Raw genomic sequence first — 16,053 nt, 5'->3', positions numbered from 1 at the left:
TAGCATTTGACATGGCAAGTCAAACTCATGTTTAATGCATGAGCTATGGGAAAATTTAACTGATAGGATAGATTGCTAATATTTTTAAAGAATAGCTTACAATGATCAGATTAGACACAAAACAGTGGAAATTTTCTCCAAGTAAATGTGTAAGCAGTAAGTCTCTACAAAATGAAAACACACCAAGTACTCTAGAGAGAAGGAAAGCTCTCCGAGTGAGTAATCTTGGCTTTGGCTCATGCTTCTCCTGACCCACTAAAGAGTACAAGGGCATCGGTCATTGAAAGCTAAAATTAACAATTCATGGGTCTTGCCAGAGAGTTCGGATATCTCCAGTGGGAACTTTCCATGCTCTTGTGACAGACCAACATCCATTGGTGTTGCCATGGGAAAAAAATAAGAATTGAGTTTCCTGTCTTGGTTTTTCCAGCAATTGCCACGTGGGCAGCCTGCTTGGCCTTTGGTGATAACCCCACTCTGGTCACGTTGACTCCACAAATATTTATTGACCATCTGCTATGTGCCTGGTACAAAGCTGGATGCTGGGGGTAGAGAGGTATGTGGGGCAGACAGATCATGTGCCTGGCCTCCTAGACCAGCCCCAATACTCACTGGCCACGTGGTTTGAGGCCAAGTCTCAAAAATCGTGTAGATGCTTGGTACTGGAAGAGTTCCTAGTGAAAGCAGCATGCCACACCAAGTTAGTAAGAAGTGGATTCGATCCCAGCTCTGTCCTTTACCAGCTGTGTGGTATGAACCTGTGGTCATTTAGAAATGGCCAGCAAGGAAAAGCAGAGCTGGAATGGGAGGGTGTAGGGAGATCTCAGGGAAACCACATGGATATAATTTCTTTTTTTCTTTTATTGGGTGTAACTTGCATATAGTTAAGTATAATAACATACACAAGTCTCAAGTATACAAGCTGATGAATTTTTCACATGAATCCCATGTAACCACCACTAGATCAAAATGTAGAACATCTCCAGCACCCCAGTAGATACAGTTTTTAATGTGAAAACACCATACGTCAAATCTCAGGACTTCTGTTAGGTCACCATAATCAGTCCCACTGGCATCAGAGCTGTTTCCTGAGGAGTGGAGATAAATTTATAGTCTCTCTTCCCATCCTTCTGGTGACCAAGATTACCACTTATAGAAAGGTCTGTGGACATAGGGGTACAGATGGAGGCTGTAAATGTGGCTTGGAACAGAATTTTACTGTGTCCTAAGCTAATTGGCCAATCCAAGAACAAAATCTACCATCTTGCCCTCTTTTTAACACCAAACTCAAATGTACTAGTTACTCAAGCCAGATTTTCCTTGTTATAAAACTTACTAAATATTTATCATAAAATTGCTACATGGTCAAAACAAAAGGCAGAGGGACATAGCAGCATTATTCATAATAGCCAAAAAGTGGAAACAACTCAGATGTCCATCAATAAAGGATAAAGAAAATATGGTCTAGCCATACAATGGAATATTGTTTGGCCACAAAAAGAGTGAAGCACTGACACATGCTACAACATGGATGCTACAACCTTGATAATATTATTCTAAGTGAAATAAGCCAGACATCTAAGACCAGATACGATATGATTCTATACATATGACAGTCAAGAACAGGGAAATCCGTAGAGACAGAAAGTAGATTGGTGACTGCTTAGGGCTGGTGGTGGGGGCAAGAGGATAGCGATTTCATAGCTAATGGAATTTCTTTTTGAGGTGATGAAAATGTTCTGAAACTGACAGTGGTGATGGTTGCACATATTTGTGAATATACTAAAAAACACTGAATTATACATTTTAAATGGGTGAATTGTATGGTAGGTGATTATATCTCAATAAAGCTGTTTTTAAAAAATGGAGGAATGAAAAGCAAATTGAAAGATCATTCGCAGTCTTACTGCCCAAAGATACTCACTACCCAACTTTGAGGCATATTCTTCTGCTACTTCTCTCTATATAGTTTTGTTGTTGTTTTACCTAATTGTGGTCATACGATATGTAGAGTTTTATGGTACTGGCATGCTTTCCAACGTACATCAGTCAGCAGTTAGATGCCAATAACAGAAATTGCTGTTTTAAGCAGAAAGAGATTTAACAGAGGGATCTCAGTGCTTACAAAACTATTGGAAGGACTGGAGGAGAGGCTAGAGGATGGCTCTCCAGGGATGGACAACACTGCAGGACTGGCCAGGGGCAGCTGCTAGCATCACCAGTCAGGAAGGTGGGGGACCAGGAAGCTGCCACTGTGACTGCTGAATCCAGCGACGCCCTCGTTAGCTTCAAGCCAGGGTTGGGAAAACCACCACTGAAACTGTTGGCATCATGGCAATGCCATTGGGAACTCTGCTAACTCTGCCACACACACACGCACACACACACACACACACACACACACACCCCGAAAAAGTCCTCATGGATCGTGCCTACCAGCAGAAACCACGAAGGTGGCAGAAATGTGTCTTCCACTTTGCTTCTCAAATAAGTGCATCTAAATGGCCATGCTTAATTCACATCAGCAACCCTAGCTGCAAGGGAGTCTGGGAAATATGATTGCCAGCTCTCCAGGCTGTACTCTAAGAAGGTATTACCATACCAGTTGTCATAAACTTTTACAATCTTTTTAATAGCTGCAAAACTTTTCACTGAATATATATACTAATACTTAATTCATCACCCTCCACCCACTTAGGATAGTTTGTTTCCAGAGTTTAATAATATTAATATTCCAAAGCTTAATATTATAAATAATTCTGTGATACGCCAATAATAACAGCTACAGTTTATTGAATATTTCCTTCTTCCAAGCAGAGTGCTAGGCCCTTTATATTCATTATATTTGTCATTCATTTTTTAGTTAACACTCATATCCTCCTTATGAGGTAGCTATTATCCCCATCATACAGATAACAAAACTGAGGGTTAGAGAGAAGTCAAACCCAGACTTGACACCAAAGCTTGCACCCATAACCATTACCCAAATACTCACAACAAAAGGCTTTTTTCATATTAGAAATGATTTCCATAGGACAAATAATCAGATACAGAATTACTGATTCAAAAGCTGTGAACATATCTGAAGCCCTTGACACACATTAGCAGGCCAGGTTCTCAGTCAAAGTCACTATCAGGCCTCAGAAAGCCTCAATGGTAGGAACTCACTTTTATCACTCGAATGCCTGGCTGAGCACTTGGCACACTGTGGCCACCCCATGAATGCTTCTTGGATGAGTAACAGCACATGTGCAAGTAGGTGTGCGTGAGGACTCCCCAAGTCAAAGAACTACATTCCTTTTGATGCGTGAATTACAAGCTGCTTCTATGTCAGTCCAGCTCTAGACTGCACATGAATAATGTGTGCCCGGAACACGCAACCCTCAATCTGTTGGTTTTAGCCACCTTCACATGCCAGGTGACTCACCACCCAGGCCCATGATTTAGTTGACTGTGAAGAGGTCTAAAATGACCTAATAAGTCATGCCACAGTGCATTTGAGCGACCACGCACAGGGCTGGAAACTGCATTTCTTCTTTTAGGTACGCAAATGGGAGCAATTTTTTAGCAAGTGCAACTTCTTCTGTTTGGATTATTTAATAAATTAACTGCCATTAATTATTAAATGCCAACTCTCCATATAAATATCAGCAACTGACATATATTGTCAGAGTCCACCAATGCCCAAGGTAAGTTAGACTGAAAACCCAGGGCTTCGGAAGCTGCAATAACTGCATAACTGGTGCAGGCCACTAAATTGCCTCAACAAGTCCTGCCCTACTTCTCCACCGGGAATCGGTTTGTACCCACATAACTACCAGCTGAAGAGGTTTGTATTGCTAAAACCTTGAGACCTCAATGTACTTCTTTTCCCTGCAGAGCAAAGTTTGGTGGCAGGATGGTTTGTCCGGGGAATTTCACCACTAAGGGGCCAAAAAACTTGTCGAACATCAGCTGGCCTATGAACAAGTAGGTCTATGTTCCAATGGGTTCATTCTGCTTTTCAGACTATCACATGGAGCTTTCCACAGTCTTTATTTCCCCTAAAAAGGAAAAAAATCCCTAAAGTTATTTAAAGATACTCCCTTTACTGCTTCCTTACCCACCTCTTAGACTGGACTATTCAGGGTCTTTAAAGGGATGGAATTATAACCTGCATTATCAATATAGAAAATAGCTGGAGAAAATCTAGATTTTTTTGGCTCATGTCCCACAGGCTGCTCTCACATCTACGAAGCTGTATCAGGTCCTCTGGGCACAGTCAGAGGAAGCTGGGAGACAGTATTACCCAACCAGAGCTTAATGATTTTATTTATTCCACATGGCCTAAAAAACATATTTGAACATAGCTTGCCATAATTTTTTCTGGTGATTTCTATGAATCACTTTTTAATTATGAATAATGTTTTTGGAGACACTCCTGAGAAATTTTACCCAAGGTTCCCTTGACAACCATCCCATAAAGTATCTGAAGTGGAGCGCCTTCCACGACCAACATAGAAAATCTACTTTAAAGCATGGATTCCTGAAAGATCCATTAGTCATCTTCGCTGAGAAGCAATCTCATGATTCGCACATGCAAACGGTCGCTGAGAAATTCAGATCAACAAACGTAACTGGAAAAACAAATTTATCATCAAATAACATTCAAAGGATTTTTGTACAAATATAAACTTTCTAACTTCACTTGGAGCATGTTTTTCTTGTCTTCTAGCTAGGAATTTTCTCTGTGTGTCTAAATTATTGCCTTTCTATCCTCAGGTGAAGGTTTTCAGCTTTTACAGGATTGACTGTGGCTATGGCAGGAAGGATCCTTGCCTTTTGGCTCAATGCAGGCCACTCAGAAATTAAAATGTTTGTGCAAGGTAATGAGCATGAATTTCCATCTCTGGGATTTACTTTCAGAAAATCCAACTGCTGGATCTCAAACAATCAAGCAGAGTCTAAGCACTCTTAGAAAAGAACAGATGGGAGGGGTTGGCCCTGGAATTCCACCACTTTTTCGCAGGTGCGGCTCTCCCGGCTTCCACTTTCCTTCATTTGTCAGAGTTGACAGCTTCTCCAAGAAACGATGGCGTAGACATCAGGCTAAACAGAAATATAAGTCAATTCGCTTTCAGTGGAGCACCCTTCATGTTGCTTCAACAGGAAGGTATTTTCTGGTCAATTACTTTAAGTAGATTTCAATAAACACTAAAATTACTTGGGCATGCGTAATAATGGCGCTGATCTTTTTCCTCCCTGCTCCCAACTACCCAGGAAGTAAAGCAAATTCACATATGAGCTTTCCAGTACTCAGTACCTTGTCTAAAGTGCTTAAAAAGTGTTTGAGCTTGTCGCTTTCAGTCCAGACAGCGTTGAGAGCTCCGAAACAAGTGGAACACGACGCCTGTCGGCTCGCCAGGAGCAGCCAGCGTCTCTCTGGTCGCTGAAGCGCGTTCCTCCGCGGACGCTCACATCTACGCTTTTCTCCCCCACACCCCGCTTGTATTTATTCAAAAGTTAGATTTCTCAATAAACTATCCACCTCTCCCGTCCCCCAACGCCCAGCCCAGAGTCTAGCAATTGGTAGGTAGGTCTCTCAAACCGCCATAATAAAGCGGTTTAACCGGCTTCGACGTTGGGAACGGAGCAGAAGCCCTTGCACAACTCCATTAAGCCGTGCTCACACTAGCGCCCTGACCACGCTTCCGTCAACAGGAAAGCGCCGAGAACGTTCCCCTGAATGTGAAACTGTGCACCCAGCGAGGAAGGCGCTCCAGGCCTCACCCCTCCTGGTCCAACAGCTTCTGGGAGAGAAGCACAGAGAATTCCGTAGTCAGATTAAATAATGCCTTTGTCTACACCCGCAGGGCGAAAAGAGCGTGGGTGCAATAATCAAGATTATTTTGTTTCTACACTCTAAAAAATGAAGATAGTGCTGGAGTTGTGGCCAAAAATATTCACAAACTGCACAGTTTGAATCTACCCTGTAGTTGATCAGCTCACCTAGATGCTTTTGCCAGGGAAACTATTCTTCAATTGAGAAAAAGTGCTAATCTTAAAAGTCTTTCGTTTTATACGAAAACGTGCTCTGCCCCGTGCCTCCTCCTCGGGGTATTTGCTCTGGCACCTAAACGGAATTCCGTCTCGGGGCACTTACAAGAGGGCAAGGGGCGGCGGAGGGGAGTTGGACCTTCTTCTTCCCCAATCGGGGACCACGCCGGGTCCCCCACGCGAAGGCTGAGCCGCCAGCGCGAGAATTGACTCCGGATCCGGGCTAAGTGCTCGCGAGCTGGGGACGGTTCAGGGGGCTTTGGCGAAGTCAGATGAAAGCAACAGCGTCTAATTCCCAACCAGACATCACTCCATTCACATGCACCGGGTCCCGCCCTCTCCTGCCTGCCCCACTGGCCCCCGCTAGCTCCCTTTGGTCCCTACTTCCCGCTTGAAAAGAAGGGGTGGGGGGAGGGCGCGTTGCAGAGTGGAGGCCGAGCGACTGGAGGGGGAGGTGGAGATGGGAGAGGGGCGCCGTCTTCCAGGGTCAGGCCCGGGACAACGCCCGCACGGCCTCTCGCATCCACGTGAGCGTCACGCACAGCGGCACGCGCCCCAGCACCCCTCCCGCCCGGTGCGTACCAAGACGCTCCAGGGTACACTGGGCTCCCGCCGTGCACATTGAGCGGGCGCGTGATCTTGAGCCTCTCACTCCCTTGTGCCCTGCGCCACCTCCCCTCGAGTGTACTGACATCCCCTCTCCCCCCGTGCTCTGATCTGCTTGCGTTCCCCCTGAGCCCTCCACCCTCCATGCTTGCTGAGCACCTCACGCGGCCGTGCGCATTGCGCCCCCTTCCGCCAAGCTTCCCCGGCCGCGTTTCTAACCACGCGGGCGGTCCCGAGACTGCGCGCGCCGTCTGGAGACTGCGCGCGCTGGAAAGTAAGTCTGAAACAGTCCCCTTCTGAGCCCCCACCCAGCACTGGGAGTAGGAGTCCTGAGTCTTTTCTGCGGAATTAAAAAGACCTCCAGCGACCGGGAAACCTGCCCCTCGGCCCGCTCTGGCCGCTGGTGTCCCCGAGTGTGGCCCTCAGCTCCCAAAGCCGGTTTTCCGCCCAGGGCGGGGACGGCTGGCGAGGGGGCCCAGCCACCGCCTCCAGATGGGTGTGGACCCCACACAAGCGTGGCTCCGCCGCCGCTCAGATCTGAAGTCCGGCTTTGGCGCGCCCGGAACCTCTGATGCGGGACTGTCCTCTGCTGTGGGCGTCGCCTTTTCCTCCCGGCAGGGCAGAGTGTATTCCGGGACATACACCTCTCAGGAAACCCGCCTTTCACGCTGGCCTTTAAAAGAAAAGAAAAAAAATAAAAATCCGCGCGAAGCGGGAAGATACTCATGCCTGGGTTTGGGGCGGCCGCACGAGGGCTGGAGGGGGCCAGTTCGGCCCTCGGCCTTTCTGTGACTTGCTCTACTAAACCTCGAATGAATTAGCGTACCTCTTCCTACGGATTTATTTAGATTATGGAGAGAATTCCCCAATGTTCGCTTTGCTTTGCAAATAGCCTCCTTATAATTAAATGAACCGAGTTTGTGTCTTTAAAGTACTATAATAGCCTTATATTACAGTCAGTCTTATATTAAGAAAATAAGCTCATCACGTTTATGCTTTCTTTGGTGTGCAGAAATATTTGTCTCTGGTGGATAGGTTTTGTGTTTCTATTTTTTTAAGGAAAATTTTGGATGTTTTTGAAAGGCGGTTTCAGCGCCGTCGTTAATGAACTAATTGGTTTTCAGATTTCAAGGCGGTGGTGTATAACTGATACAACCACTGAGGAATTTCAGTGCACACTAGACTATTAAAACTTCTCCAGCTCAAGGGCTTCCAGATGCAATTCCAGGCTCACTTGGAGGCGAAAAGCCGAGCTTTGCCCGGGAGCGGATGGGCTGCCTCTCCTCGAACTGGGATTTGGAGGCGACGTTTCCGTTAAGCCGGGCCGAGAGCCCTCCGGTAGAGGACCGCGGAAGCTCCATGCGGCAGGGTCGTGGACGAGTGGGAGGAGGTCGGCGTGGAACGCTCGGCTCCACACTGCCTCGGCCCCGGATCCCTGGCCGGTCCCTCAGCGCCCATCCTGGGCGCCGGGCGCGGGGTGCTGCCTGCGTTCCTGGGGGATCCCCGCCCTCCCCGGAGGACCCTGGATGTCTGTGTGCATCGGGAGGGGCGCGCCGAGTCCCCGGGCACCTTCTAGAGACGGGGGAGAAAGCGGGGCCGGGCTTGGAAAACCGGGAAGGAAAATGCAGAGGAAAGGCTATCCTCTCACCCCCAGGTAAAATTAGAAAAAAACGCGTGGCCGCCATTTACCCAAACCTGGCGCGCCTTCGATGGCTCCCTGTGGCCCTCGCTCAGGGACCTTGCTAATCACTATAATTAATTACAGTGGCACTGTTTTTGTTCTTTTAAATGCATTGCCTTGAGAGAGAGGAGATAGCAGCTACTCCATTCTTCGGCCAACGCCGGCCCCCTCGAGCCCCCAATCCCAGAACCCGAAGTTGTCCCTGAAAACTAAGTCCGGGAAGGATCGCGCTCTTTTCGGAATCCCAGAGAGCAGAATCAGCCTTAGGCAGGCCTGGATAGGCTCCCGGGAGGTGGGAATAATCCCCCGCTCTGGAGTACTTCCTTCCCTTGCGCCCCAGCCGCCCCCGGGGCACCCCCGCCGAGGGCCGAACGCCCAGGCACGAAGGGGTCCCCGGACCCATTGCAGGAGTGCAGATCTGCCCTAATTCCTGCGATGTAATCAAATAATCAGAGAGACGCTGCCACCCCAAAAGCAAACCCTTTCTCCAAAAGAGTATCTTCCAGTGAAAGAATTGATTGAAAACAAAACAAAAAGAGAAATAAACTTCTCTCCCTCTGCTACTGGGAAACGAGTGAGCGGAGCCGGTTACTGTCTTGACCTCTGGAGGACTGACTCGTTACGAAATTGCTCTGGATACCTGTAATTTCTTTTAAACAATGAGTAGTAATATAGTAATTATCGTCTGATCCTTTCCGGGAGTAACAATGACCCCAGGAAGAGTTGGTGGTATCTCCATGTGGCTTACACAAGGACAGGAGAGAGAAATCGAGGTGCTCGTTTAGATACCTCAGACCCCAAAACCCTCCCAGCCGTGTCATAGTCATATACGTGATACTGGATGCAAGCGGGATTTTCTGTAGTAACCATATGGTGCTAATTGCCTGTGTAGACAAGGGCTTATAAAACGAATAGGTTCGAATCTCTGTAGTCCTGGATTTTCTGTTGCCTTGGCTTGCTCCAGCGGTTGAAGTTCTCCTTAAACACCACTTACAAGGCTCGAAACCCCCTCCCCCCAATCTCGTGCTCAGAATGGGAGAAGTCCTCCCCCCGCCCCCACCTCCTTAGTGACAAAGTCTCAGATCCCCTTCTGCCATCGCTGCAGCGTCTCCGGGAGCCCATCTCAGGTGGAACATCTGCGCGCTTCCCTCTTGATCTCACGCGAAAGTCGGTTTCCGCGGGGGATGGGCCTCAGGTAGGCGCCGGGCGCGGCCGGGGGGAAAAACAGTTGCGGAGCATCTGAAGCGGAAAATCCAAGCAGATGTGGGGCGGCCTGGGCCCGCCCCTTTCCTCTTGGGCCCTCAATTTCTTCCAGATTAGTTTCCTAATGGAAAATTTCTAAGAGGTGGAGGGTATGCGGAGGCGTGCTCGTGCGCCTCGAGGTGCACCCAAGCCCTCCTCCAGGGCCCAAGCTCGCGGCCACACTGCGTCGGACCCCTCTTCCCACCAGTCCTCTTCCTGCCCTCAGCTTCCATTCATTCTAGATTCTACAGGCTCCTTCCCCGGGCCAGGAGGGGAATCGCCATTTCTGGTGATGCCCTGACCAGGGGTCATTCGTTGCGTCTGTGCCTCTCCCTTGGGTCCCAAAAGGCCGGTGTCGATGCTGTGTGAGGTGCTGGGCTTTAGGCCCAAACCTTTGCCAAGGAGGTACTCCTCGCACCAAGAGACCAAGATCGAGGGACATGCAGCAGGTGTTCCAACCCGGGACCACGTGTTTAGTGCTTTTTCCAGTTCACACAGAGCTTCTAGCCTGTGAGTGTCGTCCTAAATGTCCTGTTCCGAGGGAACCGGCCTTTCCCTCCTGTAGGGAAAGCCCTGGTACGGCCATCACCAGGCGCAGGGGTTCTTACTTCACTATTCCACAAGACACCACTATCCTTCCCACCTGGGAAATTTCGAGGTCTGCGCCCAAGTACTTAGTGTACTTTTAGTGGTGCAGTCGGAGAGCCCAGGCTCATCGCCGTGTGTGTGTGTGTGTGTGTGTGTGTGTGTGTGTGTGTGTGTTGAATGAATGTGTTGGGGTGGGTATACAATGACCGCTTGGCATCTGCTGGGACAGGCTTTGGGCCTGAAAGTGTCCCACACCCACACATCTTCTAGTCTTTAAACACTTTGTTATGGTACCTCTCAAACCACGCGAGTCGAACCTGTCTGGCCGATGGGAGAACAGCGGCTGCAACTATGAAGACCTGGTAGCGAGATCTCAAGTACGCTTTCCCGAAAGTCCGGGGAATTTGGTTTGAAGAAAGTTTCTGTTCTTGTTACTTGTCGGGTTTCTCCGACTTTCACTTAACCATGTTTCTGCGATCTGGGTAATCCCTTCAAGCCCAGGAGGAATTCTCCTGGGTCTATAATTGAGGATCGGAAATTTTGGGGGTGAGGGAAGCGTTAAATCCTCCGCAAGCCAGGGAGGTGCGGCAGCGCACTCGGGGGCGGCCTGCGCAAGCTGCGGTGGGGCCTAGCCGGCAGCCCCTTCCCCCTTGGCGTCCCTTCTCCGGGAAGCCCCGAGACGACAACTGTCGGCGCAGCCGGGCGCGGGATTCCAGGCGGGGAAGCGGGCCAGGCGCGCTGCGTTTGGGCACTGCGTAACGTTCTGCAGAAAACAGGAAAGCGCTCCTGTATCCGAAACCCCAAGGGAAAGTGCCGGTTCCTTGGTGCTCCAGGCGTTTGGTGGGGGAGCACCGACTCCAAAGCTCGAGCGGCTTCGTGGTTTCAGAGCACCAGCCCAGCGAGACAAGGCCAGGGCTGTAGGTTCGGCAGGGCTTGGGGGCAAGTGGGGGTCGAGCCGGGGTCTGCGGACACTGTCCTGCCCACCGAGGGAGCTACGACGACGCCAATCGCCGTCATACTTATGATCGTCAAAGGGGTCCTTGAAAAACGTTAGGAGCACCAGCTGCAGACAAGGTGGTCGTAGGCCAGGCCCTCCAGGCGCTGGGGAAGGAGGCGGGTACCGGGTCTTCGTCACACAGTGAGTGTGGGGAGCAGCAGGCTCCTCCCGGGCGGGGAACAGAGGTGGCACCAAAAACCTAGATCCTAGCTCTAGGCCCCGCGGCTCTGGCGTCTCACCTCCCCGCGCCCACCTCCAAATGAGGCGCCCCACGGCCTTACAGCCTGCGGCACACCGCCGAGGGACCCACAGGACTCCTTGCCCTGCGTCCACTGCGGCTGCTCTCTGACCCCGCGCGCCTGGGAAGCTGGCGTCCTCCCAGCGCACGAGTCTGCACCGCATCTGGAGAGTTCAGACTCCTAGAACGGGTTGGGGTTTGTGCCACTGCCCCGGCCGGTTGTAAGGGGGACCCTCCGAGACTGCAGGAGCGGGGAGTGGGGGAGGGGTACGACGGGACGGACAAGAGGACTCTTGCGGTCCAGAGTGGCCCTGAGGCACGCCGGACGCCCTACCGCCGCGTCTCCAACTGCGCCTCCCTCTCCAACTGCTTCCTGCCCTGTTACCTCGGCTCGCACCAGCGCTCGCCCGATGACCCCCGCCCAGAAGCGCCCACCCCGGCCGCGATTCCCCGAAATGCCGACTACGCTAGGTAGGGGTGCGAGACCCGGGGCTGTTGGGTCCTGTTCCCGCTGCCGCCCTGAGCGAGGCCTCGCCGCTAGGCTTGGCACTCTGGCCCCCTCCCTCCGTCCGGCCCGCGCGTCCCCGCGGCCTCCGGCCCCTCCGGGTAAGGCGCCAATCTCCTTTCGCTCTCGTGTTTCGAGGAGCGAAAGGGCAGAAGGGTCACTTCCGAGCCTCTCTCGCGCCGTTTCCCGAGAGGAGGGTCTTCCCTTCTGGCCTCCCCCTTTCGGCTTTCTGACCTGCGAAGAGGGGACGGTGAGGGCGCGGCAGCAGCGCGGGCTCGGAGGACTCGGTCCTCCCGGCAGGGCACTTGGCCGGCGGGTCGCACCGCCTCCCCTCGGCTGCGCCCGCCCGCGACCTGCCCTGGAGCCACGGAGGAGGTCTTGGCATCCCTCCCTCCCTCCTCCTCGCCCCTCCCCGCCGCCGTTCCCAGCGCCCGGGACCCGCGACCCGCTCGCCGGAGCCGGGCCCCCCGGCGCACCGTGTGCACTCACCGCGACTTTCTCGAGCCCGGGAGCGCGCGGGTCCCTCCTGGGAGAGTCGGAGGCAGCGACGCGGAGGCGCGCCCGTGACTCCGGGGCCGCGGCGGGGTCGGGAGGCGAGATTCGCCGCCCCCGCCCCCGCCGCGGTCCCTCCCCCCTCCCGCCCCCCCTCCCCGGGCCGCGGCGGCCGAGTGCTCCGCCCGAAGGCGGGTCCGCCATAAACAAACGCCGCTCGGTCGCACGTGGAGCGCGGAGCTGCTGAGCCTCGCGACAGATCGCGGGCTCCGGGCGCCGCGTCTTCAGGCACAGGGAACCGCCAGGGAGGGCAGGAGAGCGCGCCCGGGCCCGGCCCCAGCCGCCTCCGCCCCAGCTCCCCTCCGCTCCCCTCCCGCTCCATGGCTCCGCGGCCGCCGCCGCCCATGCCGCCCTCCAGGCCGGAGGGGCCTCGCGGCAGCGGGTACGAACACTTGGTCAAGGACTAAACTGCATCGCCGGCCCCTCTCCGCCCTCTAAGGAGAGCCAAGGCGCGGGAGACAGGAGGGAGAAAGGAAGAGCCAGCAGAAGCGAGCGGGAAGTCGGGGCTCTCGTCGCCGCGGGACAGTCCAGCCCGGCGGAGGCTGCGTCCCGGGCGGCGCGGCTGGGTTGCGCCGAGCTCCGGGCCCGCGGCTGCAGAGAGGCGTCTCAGTGCCCCAGGGCGGCCCCGCGCACCTGCCGGCGGCCGGGCCCCAGACTCACCTGGCCCCCGGCGCCCCTTCCCCATCGCCACCGCTGCAGCCGGAGCGGGGCTCCGCGGGCCTGGAGCACGGCCGGGTCTAATATGCCCGGAGCCGAGGCGCGATGAAGGAGAAGTCCAAGAATGCGGCCAAAACCAGGAGGGAGAAGGAAAATGGCGAGTTTTATGAGCTGGCCAAGCTACTCCCGCTGCCGTCGGCCATCACCTCGCAGCTGGACAAGGCGTCCATCATCCGACTTACCACCAGCTACCTGAAGATGCGCGCCGTCTTTCCCGAAGGTGAGGCCATAGGTGGGCGGCGGGGAGCGCTGGGGAGCCCGGCGAACTTGGCCCCAGCGGGGAGCTGGAGCCAGACCCGGAGGGGCCGCCTCAGCCGCCCGGCCAGTGCCAGGCCGTCTCGGGGAGGCCGCGCCAGGGGCTTTGGCTCCTGCTCGAGAGAGAGAGAGGCCAGGGCCTTGGCAACCCGGCGACCAGACCATTTCCCGGCCCAGCGCTGGGCTGGGGCGAACCAAGAATTGTTCTATGTTCATGCTAGTCCATTCTGGTCTAACTTTCTTTTCATTTCTTTAATTCCCCCTTTCATTTTTTCCTTCCTTCGTTCCTACCTCTCTTTCCGTAGAGGCGAAGTGTGTGCACGCCCGCAGAGGTGAAGGCCGCTCCCGGCTGGGAGAGAGTGGAGTGCCCCGGGAGGCCCAGGCCCTACAGGCCCCGCCGCGGAGCAGAGCACTTGTGTGGAGCTCAGGCCCCAGACTCGGCCTCTCAGGTCGCCTTTTCTCCGCTCGCCTGCCTTAGGGCTCAGGTGTGGGCAGTCAGGGTAGGAGAGAGGGTGAGTTGGTGAGGCCAGACCCGGCAGGAGAGAAAGGGAGATTAGTTAAGAAATGGCAGGCAGGCCTGAGCATAGTCTTCTTTTCCGGATTGGAATTATAAACCCGGAGGGGCAGGTGTCATGGTGGGCAAAGGTCACCGGGACCCACCAATCCAGCAGACCGCAGTGCTCAGATATGGTAGCACACTGGGCGGGCATTCCCTGCCAGCACAGGGCCTGTGGGTGACCCTGGCTGCCAGACCAGGCACCTCTGAGCAGCAGAGCTGGGGGAGGCCAGGTCACCACTGGGTTTGCTTTTGGTGTCCCTGTGGTTCTGAACTGATCGCCTTCCAGTGTTTCTGTCCCCTGCTGGAGTCGCTGGGGCCTGGCACCAGAGATTCTGACACTTGGCCTGATTTGTGCCGGAAGACCTCCAGGCTGAGGAGCCACAGGGCTTCGTCGGCCTCTGGAGCCCCAGAAGCCCGTGTGGGAGTAGAGAGACAACTTCAGCTCCAGGGCTGAAGGTCCTGGAGGGTCGCTGCAATGTGGCGATGGCAGGGCACCTCACTTAAGGCAGTCCCCTGCCTGGTGATCCACCCAAGGTCCCTAAGCTTGACCTTTTGTGGTCAGTGGCCCTAAGCCTGTTATTTGTAACCGTCTCTGGGTCTGGAGCTGCACTTCACACCGCCTCCCGGGTGGAGCGGGGAGGGCCTGTCCACCAGCTCGACATCTGGCTCTGCAGCACTGCTAGTGGGAGAGCCAAGCGCCGGAGGACAGGGGGTTCTGGACGTAGTGGCGGGGTCTCTCAGGGGGCCTCCCAGCTGGGCTGTACAGCCCCCAGGGAGCTTTCCTCCCGGGCATGAGAGCCCGTGGCCTGCCCTCTGGAGCCCAGCCCGAGTTCTTTCTCTTTCCAGCCTGGATCAACCAAGGTCCCCTCTTCAGCCCCTCCCACTGTGAGTTTCAGCCCAGTGGTCCCTATTTGTCTGTCCACGGGTGATCTCTCCACCAGAGAAGAAGAGATGATTACTCGTCAGCTGAAGTTTCAGCGAAAAAAGAGAATTAGGTTTTATAAGGGCCAAGTCTCCTTCTCACCTGGGGAGGGGTGGTGGTCACTGGTTTGTTCGGAGGAGCTGTTTCTTAATCCCCAAGCTACAAAGCAGGCGTGGAAACCCAACAGTACACCTGCCTCCTCTCCCCTCAACATTGGAAATAGAAACAAATGAAGAAATGATCAGAAAATTAAATGGTGTGTTACCCATGATTTCAAATAAGCCAGAAATTAGAAAGGGAAATCTGGAGCAACAGGGTTAATTGTAGGCCATTTGGTGTGGGGGGGATTTCTAGGAAAGCCTGAGAAAAGTTCTGCAGATATTTAAACTGGGTCTGTGCATTTTAGCTCTGGAAAGCCTGTCTGCAGGCCTTTGGGCCCTGAATTGCTTGGCCCTGAGCCCGTGGCAGGGGTGGGCTGGCTGGAGGTCCAAGGACCATTGAGCACCATGCTCGGGGTCTTTGTTTGGTAGTAGCCTGGTTGAGGGGCGGCCTTTGCATCTCTGGGAGCTGACCATCCGGGTTGGAACTCTGGTAGGGGACAGGAGGGAGCTGTTTGGCCCTAGAGTCTGGGAAATGGCCCTGAACCTGTGGGATCCCCATCGATCCGGATGGGCAGGAGGCAGTGGGCTTGTCCTGGCACTCCTGCAGCGCTGGAGCGGGAGCGGCAGGCACTGGCCTGGAGCGATGGACACGCAGCCTGTGGACTTGTCCCTGCGCTGAGAGGCCTTCGGCCTGCAGGTCTGGGTGGCAGCACCGTTCCCCTCAAGTCGGTCTGGGGCTGAGGAGTTGAGAAGCTGGGCGCCTGGGGCAGAGGGAAAAAATGCATTTAGAAAGACCTGAATTATGCAGAATAACTTGCTGGCCCCTCCGGGGAGCTCCCAAGGGCGGGGGCACGGAAGTGGCACCTTAATTGACTTAACCTGTTCTGGGGGACTCGGATCTGCTCGAGGGATGTGGTGCGGGATTGGGATGGGGCCTGGCGGAGCCGCTGGGGTCAGGGAGGTTTTAAGGCGAAGGCAGTGCCGGGCGGCGGCGGGAGCTCCCGGATCTGCTCCGGCTCTTGGCTGCGGACGGAAAGAGACCGGGCGGAGCCGA

The 16,053-nt window shown here is 54.0% G+C and overlaps 1 protein-coding gene across 1 annotated transcript in view; it reads left to right on the top strand.

Annotated features, from left to right (window-relative positions):
• Positions 1-12,942: 12,942 nt before the first annotated feature.
• The window catches only part of SIM2 (SIM bHLH transcription factor 2), a 47,616-nt gene continuing 44,505 nt past the window's right edge, over positions 12,943-16,053 (top strand). The window contains 1 exon segment of the mRNA XM_087418107.1: positions 12,943-13,382. Within this exon segment, the coding sequence (XP_087274233.1) occupies positions 13,208-13,382 (175 nt within the window). The 5' untranslated portion in view covers positions 12,943-13,207.

The sequence above is a fragment of the Ceratotherium simum genome, chromosome 27 (genome assembly GCF_057802395.1).
Source record: "Ceratotherium simum simum isolate JZ-2026a chromosome 27, ASM5780239v1, whole genome shotgun sequence".
Taxonomy (NCBI): domain Eukaryota; kingdom Metazoa; phylum Chordata; class Mammalia; order Perissodactyla; family Rhinocerotidae; genus Ceratotherium; species Ceratotherium simum.
Note: the sequence above shows the minus strand (reverse complement) of the source record. Positions and strands in the feature narration are given on the sequence as shown.